This window comes from Alosa sapidissima, chromosome 12 (assembly GCF_018492685.1).
Source record: "Alosa sapidissima isolate fAloSap1 chromosome 12, fAloSap1.pri, whole genome shotgun sequence".
NCBI lineage: Eukaryota > Metazoa > Chordata > Actinopteri > Clupeiformes > Clupeidae > Alosa > Alosa sapidissima.
In genome coordinates this window covers 19,792,097-19,819,161 of record NC_055968.1, presented here as the reverse complement: position 1 = coordinate 19,819,161, position 27,065 = coordinate 19,792,097, and the positions used below count along the sequence as shown (strand labels likewise).

General features: G+C 42.9%; 2 protein-coding genes and 1 long non-coding RNA gene across 4 annotated transcripts; 1 reads left to right on the top strand and 2 right to left on the bottom strand.

Moving 5' to 3' along the window:
• Positions 1-412: 412 nt before the first annotated feature.
• On the top strand, positions 413-21,523 carry aspm (assembly factor for spindle microtubules). The gene is made up of 30 exons (XM_042058078.1): positions 413-886; positions 1,196-1,339; positions 1,951-3,391; positions 3,952-4,032; positions 4,125-4,223; positions 4,306-4,452; positions 5,794-6,030; positions 6,138-6,205; positions 6,333-6,474; positions 6,856-6,986; positions 7,200-7,375; positions 7,599-7,744; positions 8,198-8,283; positions 8,640-8,852; positions 8,949-9,153; positions 9,569-9,717; positions 10,086-10,214; positions 10,341-10,535; positions 10,625-14,461; positions 14,598-14,747; positions 14,840-15,006; positions 15,109-15,268; positions 15,376-15,585; positions 15,824-15,973; positions 16,960-17,151; positions 18,503-18,695; positions 18,796-18,950; positions 19,124-19,300; positions 20,796-20,968; positions 21,065-21,523. The coding sequence occupies exons 1-30, from the start codon at positions 593-595 to the stop codon at positions 21,159-21,161; spliced, it is 9,744 nt and encodes a 3,247-aa protein (XP_041914012.1). The 5' UTR covers positions 413-592; the 3' UTR covers positions 21,162-21,523.
• On the bottom strand, positions 18,320-27,065 carry LOC121678483 (complement factor H-like). Of its 2 annotated transcripts, XM_042058085.1 has the most exons (10): positions 26,925-27,065; positions 26,556-26,738; positions 26,330-26,435; positions 25,275-25,351; positions 24,846-25,034; positions 23,941-24,132; positions 23,656-23,844; positions 23,241-23,317; positions 20,647-20,652; positions 18,320-18,503 (listed from the first exon to the last, which is right to left on the bottom strand). In XM_042058085.1, exons 1-10 carry the CDS (start codon positions 27,013-27,015, stop codon positions 18,402-18,404), a joined length of 1,212 nt encoding a protein of 403 aa, XP_041914019.1. In that variant the 5' UTR covers positions 27,016-27,065; the 3' UTR covers positions 18,320-18,401. The 2 variants fall into 2 exon arrangements, with proteins under 2 accessions (XP_041914019.1, XP_041914018.1); XM_042058084.1 differs by lacking the exons at positions 18,320-18,503; positions 20,647-20,652 and adding an exon at positions 22,663-23,005 and having other exon boundaries at positions 23,108-23,317.
• LOC121678484 lies at positions 21,356-22,378 on the bottom strand. The gene is made up of 2 exons (XR_006021243.1): positions 21,962-22,378; positions 21,356-21,687 (listed from the first exon to the last, which is right to left on the bottom strand). It is a non-coding gene; the product is annotated as an uncharacterized LOC121678484 (long non-coding RNA).

Below are 27,065 nucleotides of genomic sequence, written 5' to 3'. Positions count from 1 at the left end.
CAAGGTGGCAAAGGTTTGAAAAGGTCCATGTCTGTACTCTGTAAATAAAATTTTGGTGATAACCCTTCCTGGGTCACAGCTAAATTAGTGTTATCAGCTGTTGCTGAAAAATATGCATTTTAGATGCTGCATGATGCATATGTTGGTATTGGCTCATGTTCAGGACATATTTCAGTGTTTTATATTCTTGTGTTTGGTGTCATTTTATCAACCGTCTCTGTACGGGTAGTAACCTACTCTGCAGCAACCGTTCAATTCCACCAACTCCGCCCACCAAACGTCCCATTGGTTGTGACGTAAGGGATTTTAAAAGCTGGCTTAGCTCATATTGGCTTATCTTTGTTTTTCTCTCAGCGATTGGATAATGAATTTACATTCTACAATTTTATTGGTTGGTAATGTCGTGGCAAAATTCAAATTGAGCAGAGGATCCAGGAACTGAAGTCGTGTGTTGCAAACACAAGTTTGTTTATCAGGTTTTGAACATACTGCATGTGCTAGGCTACTCTACTGAGATGTATTTAGATTTTGTCTATTTTGTCGCCGGAGTAGAGTGTATTTAGTATTACGTTACATCGTGTAGTTTCAAAAGATGGCAGTTCCAAAAAGTGATTTGATGGCATTTAGTCGTACAAACTACTTGTCTGAAGATCAATTCAGTGGCATGGACACAAATAAGGAAAACAATGACTCGACTGCTGTTTTGAGTTTAGTTAAGTTTTCAAGAGCTCCTTTTGTGTCATTTGGAACTGTTAAGTTGGGTTCATCTAAATCGTCATTTTTACGAATTGACAATCCAACCGATGAGGCTCCTATAGTCGTGATCGTTGATAAAATAGCCTCATCGAAAGGATTCTCAGTGGACCAAACCAAGTTTACAATTGAGGTGAGTATGTTACTTTATCGAAACTAACTTTTGTGTTAAACATTATTTAATTTGCCTGCTAGTTAGCTCGTATCACTAAATGTCACCTGGTGCCAGAATATCGGATGCTACGAACAATTCTAGACTACTTGCCATGTGTTACTCAAAGTTTGTCATGTAGCTGCTAAATGATTTATCATCAGTAATAACATTTCTTATTACTCGGTATCATCACCATTACTTGTACAAAAAAAACAACAACAACAAAAAACATGTTTGCTTCGAAATAACACGTCTAAGTTAAGTTGGGTCTGTTTTCCTGTTCTTTAGCCCGATGGCAGTACCATCTTGACCATAACTTGGACACCTGTGGAGGAGGGGGGCGTCAGGGAACTTATTACTTTTATAGCAAATGGAATTGTTAAGCATCAAGCTGTTTTGCTGGGAAAAGTGGAAACGCCAAAAAAGAAAAAGGTATGTGTACATTTAAAGAACCTTTCCTGTTAGAAACTTAACATATGAAAAGCTTCAATGCATACAATACATAGTACACATCCCATAGCCTACATACAACAGTACACACCACATGGAGCGTGGTTATATGTAACATACGGACATGTTACATACCACATAAGCAATACATAATTAAAATAGTGTTTTGATATTAAAAAGGTGTTCAAACATTCATGAGTCTGATGGATGCATGCACAAAGCTTGACATAGTCCTGAAGCTCTTATTAGTCCTGAATGTATGTGATCTGTACCTTTGGCCTGAAGGTAGGAGACGGTATGGCTATGTAGTGAGTCAGTGGTGTCCAAGGCTATTTGTGTTCCTTTTAATATAGTCCTTCTATTGTAAATACTGATGAGTATTTGAGTATTAAGTGATTCCTGCTCTAATCCAATTAATTTACTGCTCACTGTTATACATTTGTTTAGTGGGTTGAGATGAATATTGGATAGTGCAATTGTGTCCTAATTTTACTCACATGAAAAGAATGACTGCTTTGTTTCTTTTTTTTATTTGGCGAACTAAACACACAGTGTTTCACAGAAGGTAAAGTGTTTTTTCCCATGCCTTTCAGAAAAGTTTGTGGGACTCTATCAAAAATAAGAAGACCGATCCCTCTGTTTCATACCGGACCAAGAAAACAGAGTCGGGACCACATAAAGCAGCAAACAGAACATTCCAGATGTTCCAGAACGTACCCAGACAGCCTCAGTACAAACGAGAGAAGCTGAAGACTCCCCTGTCTCAGTGTAACAGTGAAAGGCCTTCTCTGAGGCCTAAAGCTGCGTGTGAAAGGGACCATTTGACTCAGGAAAAGCCCTGCACACCCCAGGCATTGAAGACCCAGTTGAAGTCCCTTCAGGATGACTTTGAGAACATTCCCCATCAAAGCATCTCCCCCAAAGTGGTGTTGGTTCCTGCGGACAAACTTTTAGCTGTGCCTACAGCAGGCACACCGCAGACTCCTGCAGGTTTGTCCGAACGTAGAGTCTTAAACAAGACCCTCTCTCCTATTGCAAGCACATTTAGGTGTAAAGAACAGGCTTATCAAAGCCCACTGCCTGTGATTAAAACACACCCAGCACCCGCTGCCTCAGCTGAGGCACCATTGCCTGAATCACTTGGGTTGTCACTGAAAGAAGCTTTGGTCATCATTGACTCTGATCTCAGTCAGCCGGTGAGCCCTCCAAATGCTTGTTCAAGCTTTGACTTCTCTGATTCACTGGAGTCTGAAATGGGAGGCCCAAGCAATGAGTTGGGAGAGTGTGAGGCAAGTGAGGACGTTACCGTTCCCTTTCAGCAGAACCTTGCTGAGCCCAGGCTTACCTTCTTTGTGAAACCCAAACCAGCCCTAGAGCTTGAACGTAGATTTGAGGTCAGCTGTGAGGGTTCTGTTCCTGCAAGGCCACCAGTCAGCTCTGCCACAATTACCAAAAGCAGAGTGCCGTCGTCACCAGCAAGCAATCACCATGAGCACAGAATCAAAACATCACGGCGGAAACTCCTGGAGGAGTTGCCGAGCGTTAATCAGGTGGAGCCTGTAGATAAGCCTGCAAGAAATATAGGTGCTCTGCCTGTGATTGATTTGGACACCATGGCCTCTTCTGCGGTCTCCAGGCAAGACTTCTCCCCCACTGGTTCATCTTCAGGCAGTGCCCCAATCACTGCCTCCCACTGTTCACCTCTGGTCTCAGTGCCAACACCACCCTCCAGCAGCAGAGCAACCAGCCAATCAGCAGGTCGCTCACCGGAGACTGTCCAGTGTGTGCCAAAGGTTCCTGTTCCAGATGTGCGACAGCAAGAAGTGTTTGCTGTGCACAGGCCACTGCCACCACATCTGGGGAAAAAGAGAAAGAGCGACGAGTTCCTGAGGGAGGACGTGGAGGATGCAAAGAGGACGTTTCGGGTGAAGAGAGGCAGAGCACAGACTGGCCAGACAGAGACCATCAGCAGAGCTCCAGGCAAAGTTCCTGTGGCCCGGTCCACAGTGGAGCAGAAGCAGCCCAAGGCAGCTGGTGAGTAGAAAGTGTGTGTGTGTGTCTGTGTCTAGAAGGACAATGAATTTAATGATGTATTATACCATATTAGAGTGCCAGAGACGGTTGCTTTGTTTTGTTTCTTATATAACAGACATGGGCCTAGTTGGGGAACAAAATTAGCAAACAGTATAACCCTTTGGATAAATCTTTAAATTCAGAAAATGGCAATAAGGGAATTGAATGGCTGCTGCAGGGCAGAGTCGGAGATTAAAATTGTAGTTTCAATCATTACAAAGTAGCCTAAAGTGTATTTTCAGAGAACTGAATTGCTGTCTGCTTATGAAACTGTATTAAATCACAGATTTTGATTAAGCAACATTTTTCTAGTTTTCCCAAATAAAGATTGTCGGACAACTTAAATGCAAGTCCATTAGTGCATGACTGGATGTCAGAATAATTGACACTCTATCACTGAATGTTACTGGTGTGACCTATTCACTAGTTAAAAAAACAAAAAAACAATTACTGCGCATTGATTTGAATCTCATCTTTGTTTTGTTTATTTTTTTGTTTGTTTGTTTTTTTTTTTTTTGCAGTGCCGAGCGCAAGGTCCTATACAAGCAGAAGGACTTCAAGGCCCCAGTCCAAGCCAGCGGCCCCAAAGACAAACCAGAGAGGTAAAGATGTGCTTCTGTTAAAAGCCGTACATGAAAATGTTGCATTGTACATCTACATTTTGTCTTAATGTTCAAACATGTTTCAAACACAGCTCCCTTGGTAAAGTCAGTGTCCCTTTCCACGGTGAAGAAATCAAAAGTCATTGCTGTGGCACAGTCACAGCTGACTTTCATAAAGCCAGGTCAAACAGGTGATTGCGTCTACATATCTTCACAAGTATACATTTGTCTGTGCTGTCTTTACTTTGCTTACTCACTCTGCTTTTTCAACAGTCATACCACGGCACCCCATGCCCTTTGCTGCCAAAAACATGTTCTATGATGAGAGGTGGATTGAGAAGCAGGAACGAGGATTCACTTGGTGGATAAACTATGTCCTCACACCTGATGATTTCAGGGTCACCACAGAGGTCACCAAAGGTGGGTGTGGTGGCACCTTCAGTCACTTGCATTCAAACATAAGATGTGAACAATTGGTATGTAGTGTTTTCCTGTGAAGCTTATTTTACTCTACCAGAGTTCAGGTTTGGTGAGCTATAACCTAAAAAGGATATGAAAGCAATTTGTTTAGTCAACAGTGGAACTTTACATAGCCTGATAACACACATGTGCTGACTTGATGTTATCAGTCTGGATTGATTTGCATGGAGTTTTAGTCTGATGGCCCATAAATATAGAAACCTATACATATGTGATTATGATATTATGCGTCATGTGTCCATCAATGTGTGCCTGTGATCATGCACCAAACCTCTACATCATACTCCAGTCCTGAACTGATCTGTTTGGTGTGTGAATCATAAACAGAGTGAATCTCATTAGCTTAAAAACTGGGAGAGTATTTTGATTGAATAAGTTAATATATCATGATAAATCCCATCTTTTAAATGCCCAGTAGAATGGCTCAAGTACTGTAATACTATAGAACTGTGGAACTTCTAATAAACTACACCCCTACAACAGACACACCTATACACATACACACAAACATAAAGTGCAAAATGATGATAAAGGTAATGTGACAGATGGTCCTGTAACAAGTGCAAACAAAAATAATAAAATATATAAAAAAAAAATAATAATAATAAAAAAAAATACTACTATGTAACAGGCAACTGATGCTGGAAAACAAACAATCTGTACTATAATTTCCCATCAAAACATGTGCACCACCATGCTGTAAGTGAAGTTATTTCAAAAACAGAAAGCCACATGTGCATCATTTCATTCGAGTGGTTCATAGATGCAGTGTCTATTTCAATTATTTTTCTCTCAAGGGGTTAATAATACCACTGGGTATGACTATGAAAAAGCAATAAAAAGACAGATTTCTGTTGCAGCCAGGTTAGCTTCTCCGTAATATGCCTGGGTATTAGGCTGTGCAAAATCCACACAAAGATCTTTGCATTGAAGATCTCATTCAGCCTTATGGAATGAAGGAAGTAGGCATATGTCTGAACATATATATGATGGTCTCAACTTGATCTTAACATAAAATAAAATTAAACTAACATAAAAACAAAATTAAACAAAATCAAAATACCTCAAATTCCAATGGAGTCCTGCTCATTCTTAAATTTTAAAATTCATGGAATTCCTTAGCACATTTTTCAGTATCTGAGATACGAATGTCCTCCTCCTCATAGTCGTCAAAGTTGCTGGTGTCCCCTGGTCCCCGGCACTTTGGTATAATGGGGGCCTCCACCTAGGAATCCACCTGTGATGGTACATTTTCCTCTTGACGTGTGTGTGTGTGTGTAGTGAACGCTCTGTCACTGGCAACGGGGGACTGCAAGTTTGCCGTTCCCAAAGCCCCAACCAAGGAGGAGATGTCGCTAAAAACCTACACAGCCCGTCGACGCTTAAACCGCCTGCGTCGCTCCGCGTGCCAGCTGTTCTCCTCTGAGGCTGTGGTGAAGGCCATCCAGAGGCTGGAGATAGAGGTGGAGGCCAAAAGACTGCTCATCCGCAAGGACCGACACCTGTGGAAGGACATTGGTGTGTGAAAGTTCATACTTTATTGTACAAAGACCTCTACAGTGCTTCAGTGTTGTAACTGTAGGAGCTTGTTAACTGTACAGGTCCTTTTTTATTTTCTCTTTCAGGAGAGCGGCAAAAAGTTCTGAACTGGCTTTTGTCCTATAATCCTCTCTGGCTGCGTATTGGACTGGAGGTATTGTGGAATTCGGATGTGCTCATATATTGATGGTCTACATAAAACATTTATGTATTGTCTCTTCATATGACCATTAAAGTCATTTGAAATGAATAGTTGATCATACGGTCACCATTTTCCCCAGACCATTTACGGCGAGCTGATTTCATTGGAGAGTAACAATGACGTCATGGGGTTGGCCATGTTCATTCTCGGACGCTTGCTGTGGAACCCTGACATCGCTGCAGAATACAGACACCATAAAGTCCCACACCTGTACAAAGATGGTAATGTTTACCAGCACTTAACACTACGGTGCCTGGTAGTTACTGTTAGACTACATAATCAAAATGTAACCAACACCAAAAGACTGTCACAAGATGTCAACCACTGTAATGAACTTAGAAATATTAGAGAAGTGTTGCATACTCTGGCTCCATGTGCATTTTTGTTTATTAATTACGCTTTGTTCAGATCCATCCAACCATTTACTTTCAATGTATAATCCAGGTCATGAGCTTAACTACCAGGATATTTGTTTGTCTCAGTATGCAAGCAACATATGGTTGTACCAAATGTGGATGATTCAAGTCTCAAATACACCCAATAGAACAACAGTGTTGTGCATCTTGCAGATTAAGCAACGGGTTGTGTGATGCTTTCAACAGGTCACGAGGAGGCCTTGTCGCGCTTCACCTTGAAGAAGCTCCTCTTGCTGGTCTGCTTCCTGGACAAGGCCAAAGAGTCGAGGCTGATTGAACATGACCCCTGTCTGTTTTGCATGGATGCTGAATTTAAGGTAGAGTTTGTGTTACTGTGGTATTGAGGGGTGCTGTGGTGCAAGCGGTCATTTCCTGATCCCACCCCATCTCTCTCTCCGACCTGCTGCTTGTCACTCTTCACTGTGCTATTTGAATAAATGGCAAAAGAGCCACAAATAAACATATTAATTCATGTATTTTGTTTTTTGATGTATTTGGTATTGGATTTTTTTTGTGTGTGTGTCTTGTAGACCAGTAAGGATCTCTTGCTAGCTTTCTCTCGAGATTTCCTAAGTGGTGAAGGGATTTTGTCTCGACACCTCGGGCACTTGGGGTTAGCAGTGTCCCACGTTCAAACCCCTCTGGATGAGTTTGACTTTGCTGTGAGAAACTTGGCCACAGACCTTCGATGTGGAATTCGTTTGGTGTAAGTCGTCTTGTTCTATAACTAGCCTCACTACCAAATGTCAAAGACTGCTTGTTTTAGGAGCTCTATACCTTTGACTGGGATGATCTGTTTGCTGAGAGTTGCATGCTATATTGTTGTTGAATGCAAAGTTGTTGGCTAGACTACTTGTAAGGACTGGTTTCAGAACAGAATTGTTAGTTTGTTGGTTCCGTGAATCAGTTTTAATTTCTCTTCACATCAGGCGTGTCATGGAGCTCTTCCTCCAGGACTGGAGTTTGTCCAAGAGGCTTAGGATGCCAGCCATCTGCCGCCTCCAGAAAGTCCACAATGTAGACTTGGCCTTTCAGGTGCTGAGAGAGAGGGGGGTGGACTTGAAAGACGAGCGCGGTGAGTGACCACGTTATAATATGTTGTTTTACCTTAACATAAAGTTTCCAAAAAAATGTCATAATATGACAAACAGCACTTCTGCCATTGTCTTAGCAGCCCTCTATAGACGATTACCGACCTAGCAACTTTCTGTGTTCGGGTAGGAACACTGTACCCCACCCCCTGAAATTGAAATGGAAAAGTTGCTATGCTACAGGATCTCTTTCTACAGGCTGCCGTCGGTGCATTCCCTCTATAATGTATCAGTTATGTTCATGCTTTGTAGCAAAAGGCGCATATTTAGTTTGTTTATAATTGTGCTTCTCAACTGTAGGGGGACCCAGAGAGCAAATCTTCAGTGCTGCTTTTAATGCATGCTACTCAATATGGAATAGTGCAAATGCAATTTTATTTTATGCTTGTTTGGAATTGTGTGTTTGGGGGTTGAGGTAGTCTTGTATTGTCATGCAGGCACAGCTATTGAATCCAGAGACATTGTGGATGGACACAGAGAGAAAACTCTGAATCTTCTGTGGAAAATCATTTTTGCATTCCAGGTATGCTTTCATTATTAATATTTTCTGTATTTTTATTTCCCTTCCTCCTTTATAATGGTATGTAGGTTATTGTTATTATTTGTTTTATTTTCCACAATTATTATACTATATCTCTTGTTATTCCATTATTACTGTGTAATCTCGGCTTCACTGAAAATGAGGACTACCTTCAATGAACCTCCGAGAATAAATAAAGATTGAATGTGTCTGTGCTCTAGTGTTGTTTCATTGAGTTTTGTTGAATTGAAGAAGCAGTTCTCTCTGCACAAGACGTCACAAAGCTATAGACATGTCAATCAATTAAACTTGCCATGTCAATCAATTAAATCTTGTGAATGTTACACTGTTCTATTAAGGTGGAGGTATTGCTAGATGAAGAACAGCTGAAGGAGGAAATCAGTTTCCTTAGGAGGACATGGCGAACAAAACGGAAGCTGAATTCCCTTCGGACAGACAAAAGTGTCCCACTCAAGGCCATGAAGTCCCAGCCCGAGATGAAACAAAGCAGTGTGAAGATCACACTGCTCATGGACTGGGTGAATGCTGTCTGTGAGTTCTACAATTTGAAGGTAAGCCATCTTCTTTCCCAAGGTGTGTGACCTATAATCCATGTTTTTTATACTCTATATTATTATTATATTATTTTTTCTTTTTCTGTTCCCAAGGCTGAGAACTTCACAGTGGCCTTCTCAGATGGCCGGATTCTCTGCCATCTGGTCCACCACTACCACCCCGGCCAGCTGCCCTTGGAGAAGGTTCGGCAGGAGACCACTCAGACCATAGACTGTGGCCACCGTGGCAGAGTGGAGCTCAATAACTCCAGCAGTGACTCGGACACCTCAATCAATGCTGACCCTGTGGCGCCAAATGGTAAGAGTGAATGAGAAAGTGTAGTTCTGTAGGCGCAGTCTGGGGTTTCTGCACAATGCGGATGAAGCAAATTTTGTAATCCACACAGTATGCACAGACTGTCCATGCAGCATTTACATTTTGTCTGTGCAGACTGCACACGCTGACTGGATCGGGGGAAACAAAAATCTGTTAATGTTTTTCATTATTCATTATCAGCAGACACTTCTGTGCAAAGCTAGTTAACAGTAGATTTACATGTGTTGGTAGTATGTTGACTGTCTACTGTTTGGCACCTGCGAACAAAATAAGTGTATTTTCTTCATCGTTCAGCAAATCTTAGCTGATTAGATAACATACTGTTGCTGATTTTATAGTATAGCTATATTGTGGAGGTAATTTATTCATAATGTTATTACCCATGTACTTTTCTTAGGCCTAGGATCCTTTTCAGTTGACTTCAAAGAGCTGCTTGAGAATGAGAAGAGTAATTTCATGTTGGTGAACTCTGCTGTGTCATATCTTGGAGGAGTTCCAGCCATGATCAACCCCTCTGACATGTCAAACACCATTCCAAATGAGAAGGTAAGAGTCAAGAGATTTAGTTTGCCAAACATTTGTTTCTACATTTTTGTGTAAAGCTCTTGGAGTGTGCAGTAAATAAAGAATAAGAATAAACTATTAGTAAACAAATTAGATAATAAAAAAAATACAATTCACTCCATGTGATAAAAGACATGGAGATACATGCTATAAAACCACTGTAATCAAACCGATTAGATCCAGGAGCCAATACTTACAGGTTGTATCTAGCTGAATAGGACCAATTGAAGTTTGAACAATTAGGACAATCCCTTCTTGTCTGAGTCATGAATGTACCTGTACATATTTTCTGGTGAAATTTCTTTGTAGATATCACATGAAACTGGCTAAGACTTATTTCCTTATTTCAGGTCGTTACATGCTTTCTGTCATTCCTTTGTACTCGTCTCTTGGACCTAAGAAATGAGACCAGAGCGGCCAGGGTCATTCAGGGAGCATGGAGGAAGTACAGATTGAAAAAAGATCTTGAGCTTTACCAGGTAAGCTCATTCCCTCCAACAAAAGTTGCTAACTGACATTTAGCTAATCTTTCTGTGTTGCATGGTAATGATGGAAGTACAGGTATGATTTTAGTCCCCTCCCCCTAATTTTTGTTCTTTGCTTAGATGAGGAACGTGGCAGCCGCAAAGATCCAGGCTGTGGTAAGGAGGTTCCTTCTGAGGCGGCAAACAGAAAAGCATGCTGTGGCAGCAATCGCCATCCAGAGTGCCTGGAGGGGTTATGCTGCACGTCAGGCTTTAAAATGCATGAGGTTGGCTCATCTTCTTGCCTGTCATAACCATGCAGCAACCATCATACAAGTGAGTTGTCTTCTGTGGCATTATTATTGATGTGGTTCAAAACTTTGTGTTAAATGAAAAGTAAGACATTTTTGTTATTTTTGTCATAGAAAATCTATAAAGGATGGCGAACCCGAGAATTCCTGAGGAGGAATCGCGCTGCCACTGTGATCCAAGCCTGTTACCGCATGCATACATGTAGAAAAGAATACCACAAGCTCAAATGTGCAGCAGTGAGCATTCAGTCATGGTTCAGAGGTTGCTCTCAGAAGCGTCGATTCCTGACCTTGAAACTGCAGCAGTCCTCTGCCATTAGCATTCAGAGTGCCTATCGAGGATACCTCATCCGGAGACAGGTTGCGAAGATGAGGAGAGCGGCTCTCTTGATCCAGAGATGGTTCTGGGCCTGCCGTCAACGGGACCAAGAAAGGCTGCATTACCTTAAGATGAAGCAGGCAGCTGTAACCTTGCAGGCATCTTACAGAGGCTTACAGACTCGCAAAGAGCTGGAAAGAAGACACCAGGCAGCACTGACTATCCAAACCGCTTTCCGGATGGCCGTGGCTCAGAGAGCTTTTCGGTCCTTGAAGAGAGCCGCTGTGGTTGTGCAGTGCAGGTACCGGGCCAAAGTTCTGGGTGAGCAGGTCAGGAGGGACCACTTGGAGCTCAGACACGCTGCTGTGACACTTCAGGCCATCTGGCGAGGGAGAGCACACAGGAAGAGGATCGAAGAGCTCTATAGATGCACAACACTGATTCAGGCGCAGTATCGTCGCCACAGGGCTCAATCTCGTTTTAGGGCCCAAAGAACAGCGGCTCTTGTCATCCAACAACAGTACAGAGCAATGCTCTCTGCCAGGCAGGCGAGGACTGAATATCTCCAGCTGAGACGAGCTGCAGTTGTGTTGCAGGCTGCGTATCGTGGCATGCAGGTCAGGCAAGAGTTGAGAACAAAGAACCGTGCAGCCACAGTGATCCAAGCTTATGTGCGAGCTTTTGCATGCCACCAGCGATATCTGGCATTGCGAATGGCGACAAGCGTACTTCAGCAGCACTATCGTGCACAATTACTGGGTCGAGCTGAACGGGAGCGTTACCAGCAGGTTCAGAGAGCAACCGTGAAACTCCAAGCAAGCTTCCGCGGACTCTTAGTTAGACGGCGTTTGCAGAAGGAATGCCAGGCAGCTACGCTCATTCAAGCATGTTTCAGAGCTCATAAGGTGCGAGTAGCTTACCTCGCAGCAAAGTGTGCGGCCACCATTATCCAGCAGCGCTACCGGGCAGTTGTCGCTGGCCGGCGAGCACGGAAAGACTTTTTGGAGGTCAGAGCAGCAGCCCTTAAACTGCAGTCAGCATTCAGGGGCATGCAGGCTCGTAGTCATGTCAGGAAAATGCACACAGCTGCAACAGTCATTCAGGCCCACTTCAGAGGGCATATTGAGTTTGTCAGATATCAGAGATCCCGTTGGGCAGCGCAGTTAATTCAACAGAGATTCAGGGCTCACCTGGCCAGGAAAACAGCTGTGCTTGAGTACTCTACCCTTAAATCTGCAGCTCTATGCATCCAAGCCCATTACCGTGGTGCAATAGTGAGGAAACGTCTAGCAAAAATGCTAAATGCTGCCACAGTCATTCAACAGACATACAGAACATACAAACAGCGGAAGGAGTACCTTGTTCTCAGAGAGACCACAATAAAAATCCAGAGACTGTTCAGGGCCACGCTGATGGCACGGCAAGAGCAGAGGCAGTTTTGTTTGTTGCGAGATGCAGCCATCACCGTCCAGTCCATGTACAGAGGTATGAAGGTGAGAAAAGATATGCAAAAGCAACAAAGGGCTGCTACAGTGATCCAGGCGTTCTACAGAATGTACAGAGCAAGAGTGCGATTCCAAGCTATGAGACTGGCTTCAGTCGTCATACAGAGGCAATACAGACACCATCTAAGAGGAAAACAATTCAGAGAAGACTATCTGAAGCTTCGTCAGAGTGCTACCACTGTTCAAGCAATTTTCAGAGGCAATCGGACAAGGCGTGAGATCCAAAGGATGCATTCATCAGCTCGCATTATCCAGTCCCAGTTCAGGATGCATTGTTGCCGAACACAGTATGTGAGGCTCTTGTGGGCCACCAGGATTTTACAAGAGAAATTCAAGGCCAACAGAATGCGGAACTCGTACAAGGCCAAGAAAAAGGCTGCTTTGACAATCCAGTCTGCCTTCCGTGGATACCGAGCCAGGCAGGAGATAAAGAAAAGGCACAAAATGGCTACTCTGATTCAGAGGAAGTACTTAACGTTAAAGGAGAGGAAACACTTCCTTGCACTTAAGTCCGCTGCAGTGTTCTGTCAAAGACTGTATCGATCTCAGCATATGGCAATGCAGTGTCGGCAAGAGTACCTCAACAAGAGAAAAGCCTGTGTCACTATTCAGGCATATTACAGAGGCATGAAGGTTCGACAGCACTTGCAGCAAGAACAAAGAGCAGCAGTGCTCATACAGGCCCACATTAGAAAACACCTCTGTAGATCATACTACATACGTCTGTTGAGGGCAGTGCAGGTTATACAGGACCAATATAGGGCCAAGCTAGAGATGAAGAAAGATTTAGAGGACTATAGAAGAAAGAAATGGGCTGCCACGGTGCTTCAGGCAGCCTTCCATGGCATGAAAGCCAGGCAACGTTTGCAGCAGATGCACCAGGCTGCGAGGATTCTGCAGAGCCATTTGCGAGCCTGCCATGAGCGCAGACATTACTTGGCCCTCCAGGCTTCTACCCTCACGGTCCAACGGCAATATCGTGCCATGAAAGCTTGCAGAGAGGAAAGGCAGCGCTACCTAGGCCTGCGGCATGCAGTGGTCACCCTACAGGCTGCTTTCAGAGGGCACAAGACTAGGATGGAGATTCTTCGGTCCCACCAGGCAGCCAAAGTCATCCAGGCAAGTTTCAGGAGACACCGGGAGCATGTGAAGTTCCAGGCCATGAAGTTATCCGCCATAATCATCCAGAGGCATTACAGGGCCTACACCATGAGTCGAAGCGTTCGAAGAGAGTACATTAAGTTGAAGGAGTCTACCATAGTCATCCAGTCAGCTTTCCGAGGTTATTGTGCCAGGCAACAGGCTGCTGAAATGCACCGGGCGGCCATAGTTATCCAGTCTCACTTCAGGAGGCACAGGCAGTGGTTGTCCTTCAGGAAACAGTGCTGGGCTGCCGTTGTGCTTCAACAAAGATTCAGGGCTGTGCAGCTCCGAAATGAGCATTTGCACAATTACCAGCAACTGAGAACTGCAGCTGTTTGCCTTCAAGCAGCATATAGAGGTAAGAAGGCAAGGGAGCTGGCAAAGCGGATGAAGGCAGCCAGGACCATCCAGTCCTTCCTTAAGATGAGCCAGAAGAGACGTCATTACATTAAGGTGAAGGCTGCTTCCGTGACCATTCAGTCAGCCTTCAGGGCTCAACTCGCTCAACGTCGGTATTCTGAAATGCGTGCCGCGGCCACAGTGATCCAGACGTGGTACCGGTCGTGCCAACAGGTCCAAAAGGAGCGAGCCATGTTCAAAACCGTACAGCACGCGGTGCTGACTCTGCAGTCAGCCTTCCGTGGCATGCAGGCGAGGAGGAGCGCTAAGCGGGAACGCGCTGCCGTCAAGATCCAAGCAGTGCTGCGCATGGCCATGCACCGCAGGAGGCTCCTGCTGCTGCGAGGCAGTGCCATCAGGCTGCAGGCGAGCGTCCGGATGTACCTGGCCAGAAGGAGCTATCTCCGGCAGTGCAGCGCAGCCCTCGTCCTGCAGCGACGCTACAGAGCTCAGAAAGCCCAGAGGGAGCAGAGGCAGCATTACCTGCATACTCTCAGAAGTCTGACCATCCTCCAGGCACACCTGCGTAGGGCTGTAGAACAGAGGAGGTTCCAGAGACTTAAGAAGAGTGCTATCACAATCCAGGTAAGAGCACTGTATGTTTGTACACTGATGACTGGATTCTTTATAGTGATTGCGGACACAACGTCTGAAATAATTGTAATATTTCCAATAGTTTTTCTAAGTGTATTTCTAAATGTGTCCCACCCCAACCCACTAGGCTGCTTTCCGAGGAACAATTGAGAGACGGCAGTTGGAACGTCAGAAGGCTGCAGCTGCGGTTATCCAGAAACATTACAGAGCCCAAGTCCACTCCCAGAAAGAGAGGGCCCGCTTCCTGAAAATGAAATCATCTGCTCTTTTAATTCAGGTATTTTCAGATAAAGATGTTGGGTAAAGCTGTCTTTAGCCTCTTGCAATCGTTGCTTGACTTGGTTTCTTTTTCTGAATGTTTATCTGAAGAGAGCATTCCGACAATACCAGTTCAAAAAGCATGCCGAACAGGAGCAGGCTGCAATCAAGATTCAGGCGTGGTTTAGAGGAACCCTGGCCAGACAACATTACGTCGCCCGACAAGCTGCTGTTGCAACCATCCACAGGTGTCTGCAGGCCCGGCTACAGCGTAGAAGGTAATGCAGATACTAGTTCCCTCAGACCATATGCATACTGAACATCTTCAGAATCCTCAGCAAGAATGGTCTAGTTTTTCAATCTTAAATGGGTTGTTCCAGATTCCTGGTATTGCAGCAGAGGACTCGCCTTATTCAGCAGCGATGGAGAGAGACATTGGCTACAAGGCAGCAGCATCGAAACTATTTGAATATGAAGGCTTCAGCGATTGCCATCCAAGCCTTATGGAGAGGCCACAGAGCCAGACAATGTATTCACAAGGTACCCAGTGTTTTCTCAGAGAATTGATCATTTGCTATTTCCATGGAAGAGCATATATCAGAAATGTAGTGGTTCAGAGAAAATGCTAACTATGCAATGGTTTGCAGGAGCGGCTGGCAGCCACATTGATCCAGGCCCACTTCAGAGGCCATTCCCAGAGGCAGGGCTTCAGGCGTCTCAAAGAGGCAGCCCTAAAGGTCCAGAGGCGCTTCCAGGCAGCGCGAAAGGAGTGTCTGGCGAAAGAGAATGAGAGGCGTAGGAACGCAGCTGCCACCACTCTGCAGGCATACTGCCGTGGCTGGCTCACCAGGAGAAGGGTACAGTTGTTTAGTTAGTTGTTTACACTTGTTTAAGTCATTCTAATCTATCCTGTGACATAGTTGCATTACATTACTGATGATTTGAGAGACAGACATGGTTAGGTGTCAAGTTTAACTGATGACTGTTAACAAATCCCATGTCCGATCTCAGAACCATGTTGTTTAGTAGGTTGTTGGTGATTTAACAGATTCATGTTTAATTTTTCAAGATGTAATTGATTGCTTGCTTCCCTAGATGATGGAAGCAGAGAATGCCCAAAGAAGGCTGCGCTTTTCTGCCGCAGTTTACCACCATCTCTGTGCCGTGAAGATTCAGCAGGCATTCCGTGCCCATCAGGCTCTGAAAGCGGCCAGAAAACAGATCCATTCAGTCATCTGCATCCAGGTGTGTACACTGACTTCTTTTTTTTTTTTATACTCTAGCACCAGCTGTTGCCAAGTAACACTTAGAGACTCTTAGTTCAGTGAGTGTTTGGTGCGAATCAGAATCAGTTTTTATTGGCCAAGTATACTTACATATACAAGGAATTTGACTTCAGTAGGTGTTAACTCTGTACATTCGACAAATAGACATGTAGTAGTAAAACATTCAATAGTAATAAAGACACACACACACTGTACAATATAGACAACAATATACAAGTAGGCACATATCAACGTATTAACATAATATACAAAATGCAGTATACAAGACACATGGGAGTGGAGTGGATATAAAGTGCAGAAATAATACTGCAAATGTATGTATGCATGCATGTAATGAGTGCAAGATGCATATTGGGATGATGAGTATGTAATGTGAGGGATAAGTGGGTGAATGGCTTAAGAGGGGATGAGCCCACTTCTAACTGCAGTTTAGTACAGTGATGGCAGAGGGAAAGTAGCTGTTCTTGTGTCTGGTTGTATTTGTGCGCAGGGATCTGTAGCGCCTGCCAGAGAGGAGGAGGTTAAAGAGGGTGTATGCAGGGTGTGTGGGGTCTTCTGCCAGAGAGGAGGAGGTTAAAGAGGGTGTATGCAGGGTGTGTGGGGTCTTCTGCCAGAGAGGAGGAGGTTAAAGAGGGTGTATGCAGGGTGTGTGGGGTCTTCTGCCAGAGAGGAGGAGGTTAAAGAGGGTGTGTGGGGTCTTTGATGTTCTCTGCCCGCTTCCTGGTCCTACCAGTGTAGCAAATAGTGGAATACTTGGTCATGGTCCTGTTCACCAAGCCTAAGATGTTCTCTGGAAACCTAAGAAAATGTCAGCATGTCGTCTTGTCCAACTTTCTCATGCAATTTGTTTATCATTAACTGTCTTATCTGATGGTTGATTCCATCAGTGGGCAGGTCACTCACTCACTCATGCTTTATTATACAATCCCTCACTTGTGTTTCCAGCGGTGGATGAAGACCAAGCTGCAGAGGAAGCGATACCTGGAGGAGCGTCGGCAGGTAGTTGTAACCCAGAGGGCGGCCAGGGCATGGTTGGCCAGACGCCATCGGGCAGCCACGGTCATCCAGCGCACTGTGAGGGGAATGCTGCTTAGCCGTCGCCAGGAAAAGATGCAGCGCGGCATCATTAGGGCACAGGTACATGGCAGCACACCTTGCACAGGAGGCCAATGAGCTGGATATCTCCTCATTTAATGATCATCTTTATTGATGGACAGTTTTTTGGTTATAATCAACTTTTTCATTGTAATATTTGTAATGGGAGAGTAGGGTTGGGTATCAATTCCCAGGGTTCCTACGCAGTATGGAAAACCTGGACAAGTATGGAATTTGATATTAGTAATTTCCAGGTCTGGATAAGTATGGAAAAAAGAAACAAGGGTATGGAAAAATGTGTTTCCAGACTATTGCATTTGCAGTACTAATCACTTCACTCAGGTCATAATGAACCATTCCTACTGTTGTGTAGCCTAACTGTCAGTACCCATCGTCAAGATACAACTAAAAATGACCAAGCTAAATGGACGAATATTAAGTGTCATTTTTTAATTCACTTCAGTTGTCCATACCTTTGTTTTCATCGAGTTATCCCAAACCAGATGTGGCCGCAATGTCAAGAATATGGTCAGAAAAATCTACCGAGAAGTTTGGAAATTTCAGTATGGAAAAAGTATGGAATTTTGAAATGTGTAGGAACCCTGAATTCCGGTTCTGATTCTACTTATTCGATTTTGGTTCGGTCCGTGTAATGCTCATCAGTAAAGTATTTTTTTTCCAGTTTTTCTGCTGGTCAAATAAATGCATACCGGTATTTAAGATTTTGGAGTTGTATCCTGATTTTGTATTTGTTTAACGTTGGATAGAAAAATGGATAATTAGTGGATAACAAATAGAATTAAGAATTAGGAAACATGATTTTAGAAAATTTAATCCAATTTTCCCTTTTTTCCTTTTCAAGGACACGGACCGAACCAAAATCGAATAAGTAGAATCAGAACCGGAATCCTATCAAACCAGATTTTTTTTAAATTTTTTTTTTTTATTCCAAAATGTAAAAACAAAATCTAACATTTCTTTATTCAAAAAGTGATCTGTGCTGTACTACTAAGTATTGATCCTCCGACATAATTATGCATTAAAATACTAGGCCTTAATAATACATCAATCTAGAGTTGCTAATTAAAATGACTGCTCGGCCTTGATGTTTCAGAGTCTCAAAATTGTGACAAACTTGTGTATCTTTACTTGCCCTTATACACAACATTAAAAAAAGACTTGTGTTTGTGAATTAAAAGGCAGAACCAAATTCAAATGTATTATTTTTTATTTATTTCGGTTTTTGGTTCTACTTATCGGTTCCGGTTCCTTCTTATCGATTCTACTCGATTCTAACATTTTGATTCCCAACCCAAGTGGAGAGGGGACCTAGCATTATGTTGTTGCATACCCAAATCTGCAAATTGATTGTCTGTTTGGCATTTCCCTACAGGCTTTATGGAGAGGTCATTGCTCCCGAAAGCTGAATGACACCCGCAAAATTGTTGCCATACGCCATCGTCTTCGGAAAATCAACCAAGAAGTAAAGGAGGAGGATTGCCTACGCAATAAGACCACAATGGCCATTGGTTATCTCCTGGGATGCCACAACTTTGGCTACATTATTTTAGCCTTGAAGTACTTGGGTGAGGATTTCTATTGAAGTTGCATTTGCCCGTTGTAAGCTAGAAATACCTTCCGTTTAAGGACTACAGTAACCATTTGTGTTTCATAATTTGTCTGCAGAGACCGCGACCAGGCTTTCGCCCGAGTGCTGTGAACACCTGGTGAAGAGTGGAGCGACAGAGAAAATTGTCACTCTCATCAGGAGCTGCAACAGGAGCCTTCCCTCCATGGAGACAATCAGCCTGTCTATCCAGGTGCTCCTCAACCTCTCCAAGGTAGGCCAATTTTAATCCACCTCCCCGAACACAGCCCCTTGTGATGACGGCTCTTCGTCTTCCTACACAACAGTTTGAAGCTTAATGATGATCATAACAACGACACAAATACATTTGTTTTACTGTCTTAATTAGTTTATAATGATATATTAAAAAAAAACATTACCCCACAGTACAACCGGACGATAGAGGCAGTGTTTGCAGTCGAGCATGCTGTGGACATGCTCCTGGATCTCCTGCAGATCTACCGGGAAAAGGCAGGAGATAAAATGGGCGACAAAGGAGGGAGCATCTTCACCAAGGCGTGTTTCCTGCTGATTCTACTTGTGCAAGACCGCCATAGGGCAGCGGTAAGAAAAGCCAGTACAGACACGGATATTACAGTTGTTTAGTTTGTAGTTTCAGTTTGATGGTATTATGACTAGTTGCTGTGAGTCCTCAAGTTAATATCTCTCTGGAAAGATCAGACAATTTTCTAAATGAATGGGCCAGAAACCCGTCCTCAGCAAGGTTAACAGGGCATGGCTTCCAGTCACAGAGCTGTAGTTTTTGCACTTGTAAGAAGACGCTCATAAATGATATATATAGCCTCGGAAACATAGAGACGTCGAGCTATATCCTCACTTGAAGGAGCTTGTGTGGACAAATAGGGTGAAGAGTTAAATGGCAATGATATTATTATATACTCGTTAATCTGACTCCATTTGATTAATAATTTGTATCACCAATCAATTACCAAGTAACTAGTTTATCAGCTATGGAGGAGAATGGCATGGCACACTACGATAATTGAAGATATACTATTGGTAGGCAAATGAACAATTTAATAGGCATTAAGTCTTAAAGGTAAATGTAACCTATATCACTTCAGTTGAATGTACAAGTAAATTCACATAGTCTACTGTAACAAAGTAGCAAATGATAACAAAGGAAACTTGACAAGTTAAAGATAACATATACACCAGATAAAACAATACAAACCCAGAGATGGAGAAAGGGGGAGAGAGAGAGAGAGAGAAAGACAAAGGGAGACAGACAGAGAGAGAGAGAGGAAGAGAGAGAGAGACCCAGAGAAGAGGTCCAAGGTGGAAAAGAAGAGAAGATGGGAAAAGAAGCCCCAAGATGGGAAAGAAGACAGAAGAAGAGAACCCCAAGATCGGAGAGAAGACCGAAGACCAGAAGGCAGAAGACCCCTGGAGGACCAGAGCCTCCACTTTTATCATTCACTTGGGCCACCCCCGACTCATCAGAGTCTTTGTTGTCTGAGGTGGATGGGTGTGGCCCAGGTGGATATCATAACTTTATGCTGCAGTTTAATTCTTAATCTACAACTATGCACAGATACATTCAATTGTATCAAAACCATAATCAGACTGTTGCCCATATTACAAGTATTAATTCAAGACCAAACATGAATGTATTATTCACAACACATATTTACAGAGCAATACTGTATGATAATGAGGTTGGCCTATCTCACCAGAAGACATCAAGTAGGCCCAGGACTGAGTTATCTCTCAGTAGAGGGACCAGAACAAGGAGCAAATGGTCACTTTATGCATGAGCGGGTGTTGGGGATCTTTGACCATGGCCAGCTAAGACAATACAGATCAAACACAGGCATCCACACATGTAAATTGACTGCAAAAGGCATTCTTGAGAAATGCATAAGGTTTGGCCAAAAGACGGGCCTTACACACTCCTGGGCATTTTTTGCACTCCTACTGATTTTGTAGTTTTCTGTTTGTATACTTTGAATAGTTCTTTAGCTAGTTGATCATGATGTGAACTAAAAGGCAGTTAGCATTATCACTGGCCTATATCACCTTTTCAACATTTTGTTAGGAGGTGAGAAACATCCCCAAGGCTATGGATCGTCTTCGCAGCATCTACCGTCTTACGATGCGTAAATGCAAGAAGGACACAGAGAGAATGGTGGTCAGACAAAAAATGAATGGGTCCCTCAATGGCAGTCTGCTTGTCCCAGCCACCCCTCGCAAGTCGAAGATGCCACCAAGGTACACTGAATCTATGTGCGATTGTGCATACACACACACACACACACACACATAGAGAAATTATGTGTATCTGACTTAAATTATTCTCATTTACAGGTTTGTCCCAGAGTGGGTACTCAGGAAAGACAAGCTGGGAGACATCATTGATCCTCTTTGTGCCATCCAAATGCTAGCATCTGCATTAAGTTTGTAAATGATTTAGCCATGCATTGCTCAGTGCTAATTTTCATGAAATGGTCATATCTGTATGTTTGTGTGTATAGACAAACTTTTTTTTATGTGCCTGTGTCATACTTTTTTAAATTATTTTAAATGGTCATTTATTTTGTCACCAGTTAGAACATGCAGACTGCCTTTCACTTCCCACTGTTACAATCTTAATTTTTGTTAAAGGCAGTGAGAAAACATGGACTTGCTAAGCTAACTGAGCTGATTGTTCAGAAATGGGAGTTTCATCACTTACAAAACATCACTAGTTTCCTCACTTTGCTTTGTAAATATTATCGATGTGCTTTGAACAAGAGTGAATAAATTCTTTTTCCCCTTTCTAGTAAATTGTATGGATTTATTTATTCCTAAAATACAATTGGTTACTCTAAATAGGGCTACATGATTGCAAAAGGCTGCTTGGGTGGTTTCTGTAAGCAGTGGAGATACAACTGAAAGAGCTGAATTATGGGGCGTTCCTGTCCCCTTTACCTGGGTAGTGGGCCGAGTACCTGTAATGGAAACGAGCCTCATGTTTATGGCAATAAATTAAGTGAATTGACACATCCCCAGTTCCACAACAGGGAAAACCTGCATAGACTTAACAATGAGTAAATTATGTTATTGCTTTACTGACAGTCAATTCATGCCATTATGCTTATAAAATGTTTTAATTTTGTTGTCGGGCAACAACTATATGGACCTACAACTATAATCTGTAAATTGGGTTGTAGAAAATGGGGTCAGAAACAGTTTAAGTAAAATACTGATTGTTTCTGCACATACCGTACGTTACAGTACATTTTTTAGAAGGGTCACACTTCAAGATCACCACGCAGAGTGCTCTAGAATCCTTGCCATAACTATGAACGGAGCCACATTAGTCTCATCAGGCTTGAGCACCAAATGGGTGTTAGAAACATAAAAAAAAAAAAAAAAAAAAAGATTTACTTGTCAGAGTTCCAACAAGATCTTGGTTGAAACCACTTTAATTCAATGACATCATGAAGGAGTATACAGAAGAATACAGTGAGTTAGATGTGGTCAACTATTATCAATATTTATTGCACGGCTCTTTAGAGTGCTGCAGAAAGTTCCATTCACATGAAAGGCCCGAACATTGGGAAGGCCCAATGTTAAATCTACATAAATCACCGGCAAAGTATATAATCACCGCTGTCAATGGCAACGGGTTTATTAACGTCTTTCATATCGCTCCGCAAGACGTCTGTTCGCTTATTGCAATGGGATTTCATTGAAAGGGAACGTAAGCTAGTAAGACGTTGCCACGCAACACCTGAAACTCAAGTTCTATCTGTGTGGCGAACTATTTATTTTGTCAGCAGAAGACACGAAACGGTAGCAAAATCATTTTAAAGACCCATTGTGTTAGGTTTCTTTTCTCGTTTTGGCAAGTAGCCGTGTAATAAGCGGGATAATGTATTGTCCGCCGGAAATTATCAGAAAATAAGTCCCTTCAGGTCGAAGCAAAACCCCTCCGCTGCGCGTCGGGGTTCTGTTCTCCCTGTCGGGACTTATTTTCTGATAATTACTGGCGGACAATACATTATCCCTTACATATTTTATATTAGTCTTTTGGCTGTTTGACATGACCCAAAATATTTACATTAATTCAATAGATGTAACATTTAGGAAAATCCATGTGACCGTCATCACAGTATTGTGTAAGTTTTGCATTCCTGTTACTTGTGCCTGGTTTGCAAATAAATGTTATACGGTCACCATGTGTAACATGCCGTAGGTCATCTCTAGGACGTTGAAACTCAATGTTCCTTTTATCCATGTCTTCTAATGTTACTGTGCAGGGTCCTAAAAGAAACGGAAATTAAAGACATCAACACACTTCCAAAAACAAAACCCTGGTGACTGACTGATATAAAGCACAGGCAAAAGCCAAATCAATGTACTTACTACGACATCTCATTGACTCAGTCTCCCATTTCCCATTCTTACATTGCATCCACGAAGGATACCAGTTCCTACTCTCCAAAAGGTAGTAAGGTTGGCACTGAAACTCCACCCAGTCCCCATGACTGTATACTACTTTCGATCCTCTAACTATATCTGCAAATTCAACTGGAGGTGGTGGACCACATGAACCATCAGGCACTGGTTGTTTTTCTACAGAGCAAAACAAAGGAAGGACAGGTTGGAAGGCATAGGCTATAAGTAAATGTAGCCTATATTTAAGTCATTGTGAATTAAATGTTTGTTGAAATCCAAGTTCATTCTTTAAAGTTGTTATTGAATTACTGAATATCACTTAACCAAACCAACCTTAACAGAAATGGATCTTATAACAGTTTCAACAGGTACTGTGTTTATAATCTAAGCATATATGCATAGTATTAGCCTATGAGAGACCATCCAAGTAAAATGTGACTATTTGTAAAGAACGCTGATTTTAAACACTGATAAACCTGACAGTGACTAAATTGTGGAGAGCAAATGATTCCTACCACATCTGGGAAACATGTTGCTCCACTGCCCATTATCCAAACAGACCACCTCTCTCGCCCCGTGCAGAACCATGGATGAATGGGCGCAACTGAAATATAGTTTTGTTCCATATATCACAGGACCGTTTCCAGTGGGCAGGCCTCTCACATGGATACTGGTATGGATTTTTTCACGTGCACAAGTAATCGCTAAGATGTAGAGAGTACATTAGGTCACTAGAGTTTTTTCTTTTTTGTTTCAATAAGAGTTCTTATTTGAGTTTTCAAAAAGACTGGTGTCATTACCTTCACATTTAGGAAACGGTGCACTCCATTCCCCCGTGGATGTGCAAGTCACCTCCCTCTCTCCCCTTATGGTCCTCCCATCTTCAGCACATGTAAAGTACAGGGTCTTCCCATATTTAACAGGTTCACCATTAGCTGGAACTCCTCTTACGGTGACACTGGAGTATGTCCTCTCCAACTCACAGGTGACAACTGAGTGAAGCAAACAACTTGAGTTTTGCTGAAAAGAAAAAATCCAATTGCAACTAATGGAGCTAATGGTCAGTACAGGATTAAGCAGGCATGCACTGTTCAGGCTTCTACAATGTTCAGGGTTGCTTGATTATTCATTTATATATTATTCAATAAATTAGACCCAACCTCCTAACCGAGCCCTGGGAATGCTCCTCTTTCAGCACACACAAAGAGTGCATGCACACAACCACCTGTGTTGGTGAGTGACTATCTAAAAACGTTTGCTTTTATGTTGTGGAAATGATCACTAATTCGCCTTATTCACCCGGCGGCCAGAACGAGGCTACAGGGTACACTTGCCATTACACCTCAGTCCAGTAGATGGTGGTAATGCACTCCGTTTGCAAACTGCCAAAAAATGACTGAGGTGTAATGGCAAGTGTAGCCTTGTTCTGGCCGTCGGGTGAATAGAGTTTTGGGAAGGGATCTTTGGAGCTTAAATGTCGGTTTAAATACCAAGCAGCAAGCACATCGACACTCAGTATTTTAGGACCTGAGCATGGCTATATGGATATTATAGACAACAGGTCAGGGACACAGAAAACACGAGCAAGGAAACACTGGAACAATACAGGTTTAAAATCCTATGTCGGCACCCCTGAATCAGTTTTTGTTCATAGACATTAACTAAACAGGGTAATCATAAGCCATCTGATATCTCCGTTCCGTACCTTCACATCGAGGAAAGGGATGACTCCACTGCCCAGCCGATGTGCAGGTGACCTCTGGTTCTCCTCTTATGACCCTACCTGAATCCGCACACTCAAACTGTAACTTATGGCCAAATGAGATAGGGGTGTCATCCTCGGGGAGTCCTCTTAAAATCAAACTTGGGTTGTCCTCAGGCAAACAGGTAACCGCTACAAAGAATTCATGTGTAAATAAACAATACCACAATTTGTGTAATTATAGAAACAAATCATGAATTTCACTGCATCCTCAATAAGGGATATCAATATTAAAGGTGCACACAAACAGCATTGCAGCCAATCAATAGGGTAATAGCGTAAATGCCCAGATTTTGTTTCGGGAAAAGAGGGCTCCATTTGATTGGCTGTTGACCTATCTACTACTGATTATTGTACCTTATTGTAACTTACCTTCACAAACTGGCAAACTGTTGCTCCATCCATCAACCATACACACTCTTGTGTCAAATCTGCTCATCATTTGGTAGCTATAACAAAAACAGTAGGCTATGTAAGAATTCTGTTCACTGACCTTTATATTTTGAAAATGGGCAGAGGTTTAATACAAGAATTGGATTAATTTGATTTTATGAGAGCATATATATTTCGATTAGTTAAGCCTTACAGTCTAGGCCTACCCTACTGTGAATAAGCTGTGGATACATTTGGCAAATTGTTCAAAATGAATGGACTCATGGACACATGAAAGAAAAGTTAGATGTACTGCAGAGCGGTACAAAATATGACCGCCGGCCAGTCCAGCACATTTTTTCCACAAAAATTAGTCACGTTTGTCAAATTGTGTTCATTTTCTACTTTGTTCCTTTTTTAGTGTTTGTAATTGAGTGTGTGGTTGTTTTTGTGTATGTGCTTCTGTGTATGTTTATTGAGTGTGTGTGCCTGCATGTCAGTTAGTTTTTTTGTGTGTGTGTGTATATGTGTGTGTGTATGTTTGTGTATGTAGGTGTGTTTGTATGTGTGTGAGTGTGTTTGTATGTTATTACAGTTATAGCACTTTTCTTGAAATTCTGAGAAATTCTTGAATTGTGTGCATGTGTGTGTGTGTGTGCGCGTGTGCGTACATGCATGTGCTTGTGTGTGTGCGCCTGTGTGTGCATGCATACATATGTCTACTGTGTGTGTATGTGTCATACGTATGATTACTGTGAATGTATGTGTGTGCGTGTGTATCTCTTCACAGAAAACTGTGTCCGCCCTACCCTCCTTTCGGGGGTTCAGTCCAGCGGGGGTGGGGTGGGGGGTGGGGGGGGGCTACAGATCAAAACGAAAAACAATGTGGTTCCATGCTATCCTTGTGGGGCTACATGCCCACCAAGCTTCATGCACCCCGGTCTTTTAGTGTCCCGGAATCCTTCACAGAAAATTGATCATGCAGAAAAAAAAAAATCTGACTAAACCTATGCGGCAGTCATAATTAAACAAAAAAAGAATAATAAATGACTCACCCCTCATCACAGGTGTACTTGATTGTTGCTCCAAACACTAGATCAGTTCCCTCAACTAGGTCATAACTCCCATTTGGAATGTCCTCCGGTAGTTCACATGGTCTGGCTATGAACAATTATCCAAAAAAACACAACAGCAGATATTCGATGTTGGAAACCCTATAAATATCGACAGACACATTTGGGCCAGCTGCCAGCTGCCAGAAAAGCAATAATATTTACTCACGAACACACTTCCCATTGCGGACTCTAAGCCATTTGGCCTTGGAGCAAGAGTACATAGTCCGTCCTGCCGACACGTAGCCTAATCTACATGAGAAGGGCAGGACACTGCCATCGGTGTAGTTGTGCCTCCTGTACTCCTTTGACACCTCTGCATTGGCCACCACTGGGAGTGGCTCAGTGCACACTGCCAAAACCACAAATCAGTCAAAAGCATCAGCCTCACAGCACTGACTAACAGACTTCATTAGTTAAGCCTTACAGTCTAGGCCTACCCTACTGTGAATAAGCTGTGGATACATTTTTGCTCACAGCACTGACTTACAGACTTCATGTAGCAACTGACTGACAGAGAGAGTTTAAAAAATCTTACCTTCGTCAAGGTCTGTCTGTGAGGCATTGGTGGCAACACACACAAGACTGTAGAACAGCAATAGAGTTGTTTTCATTGTGGCATGTAGCATGTCCAGTGAGGACTGGCAGGGCTGTGTGTTTGTGGGCAGGTAAATACATA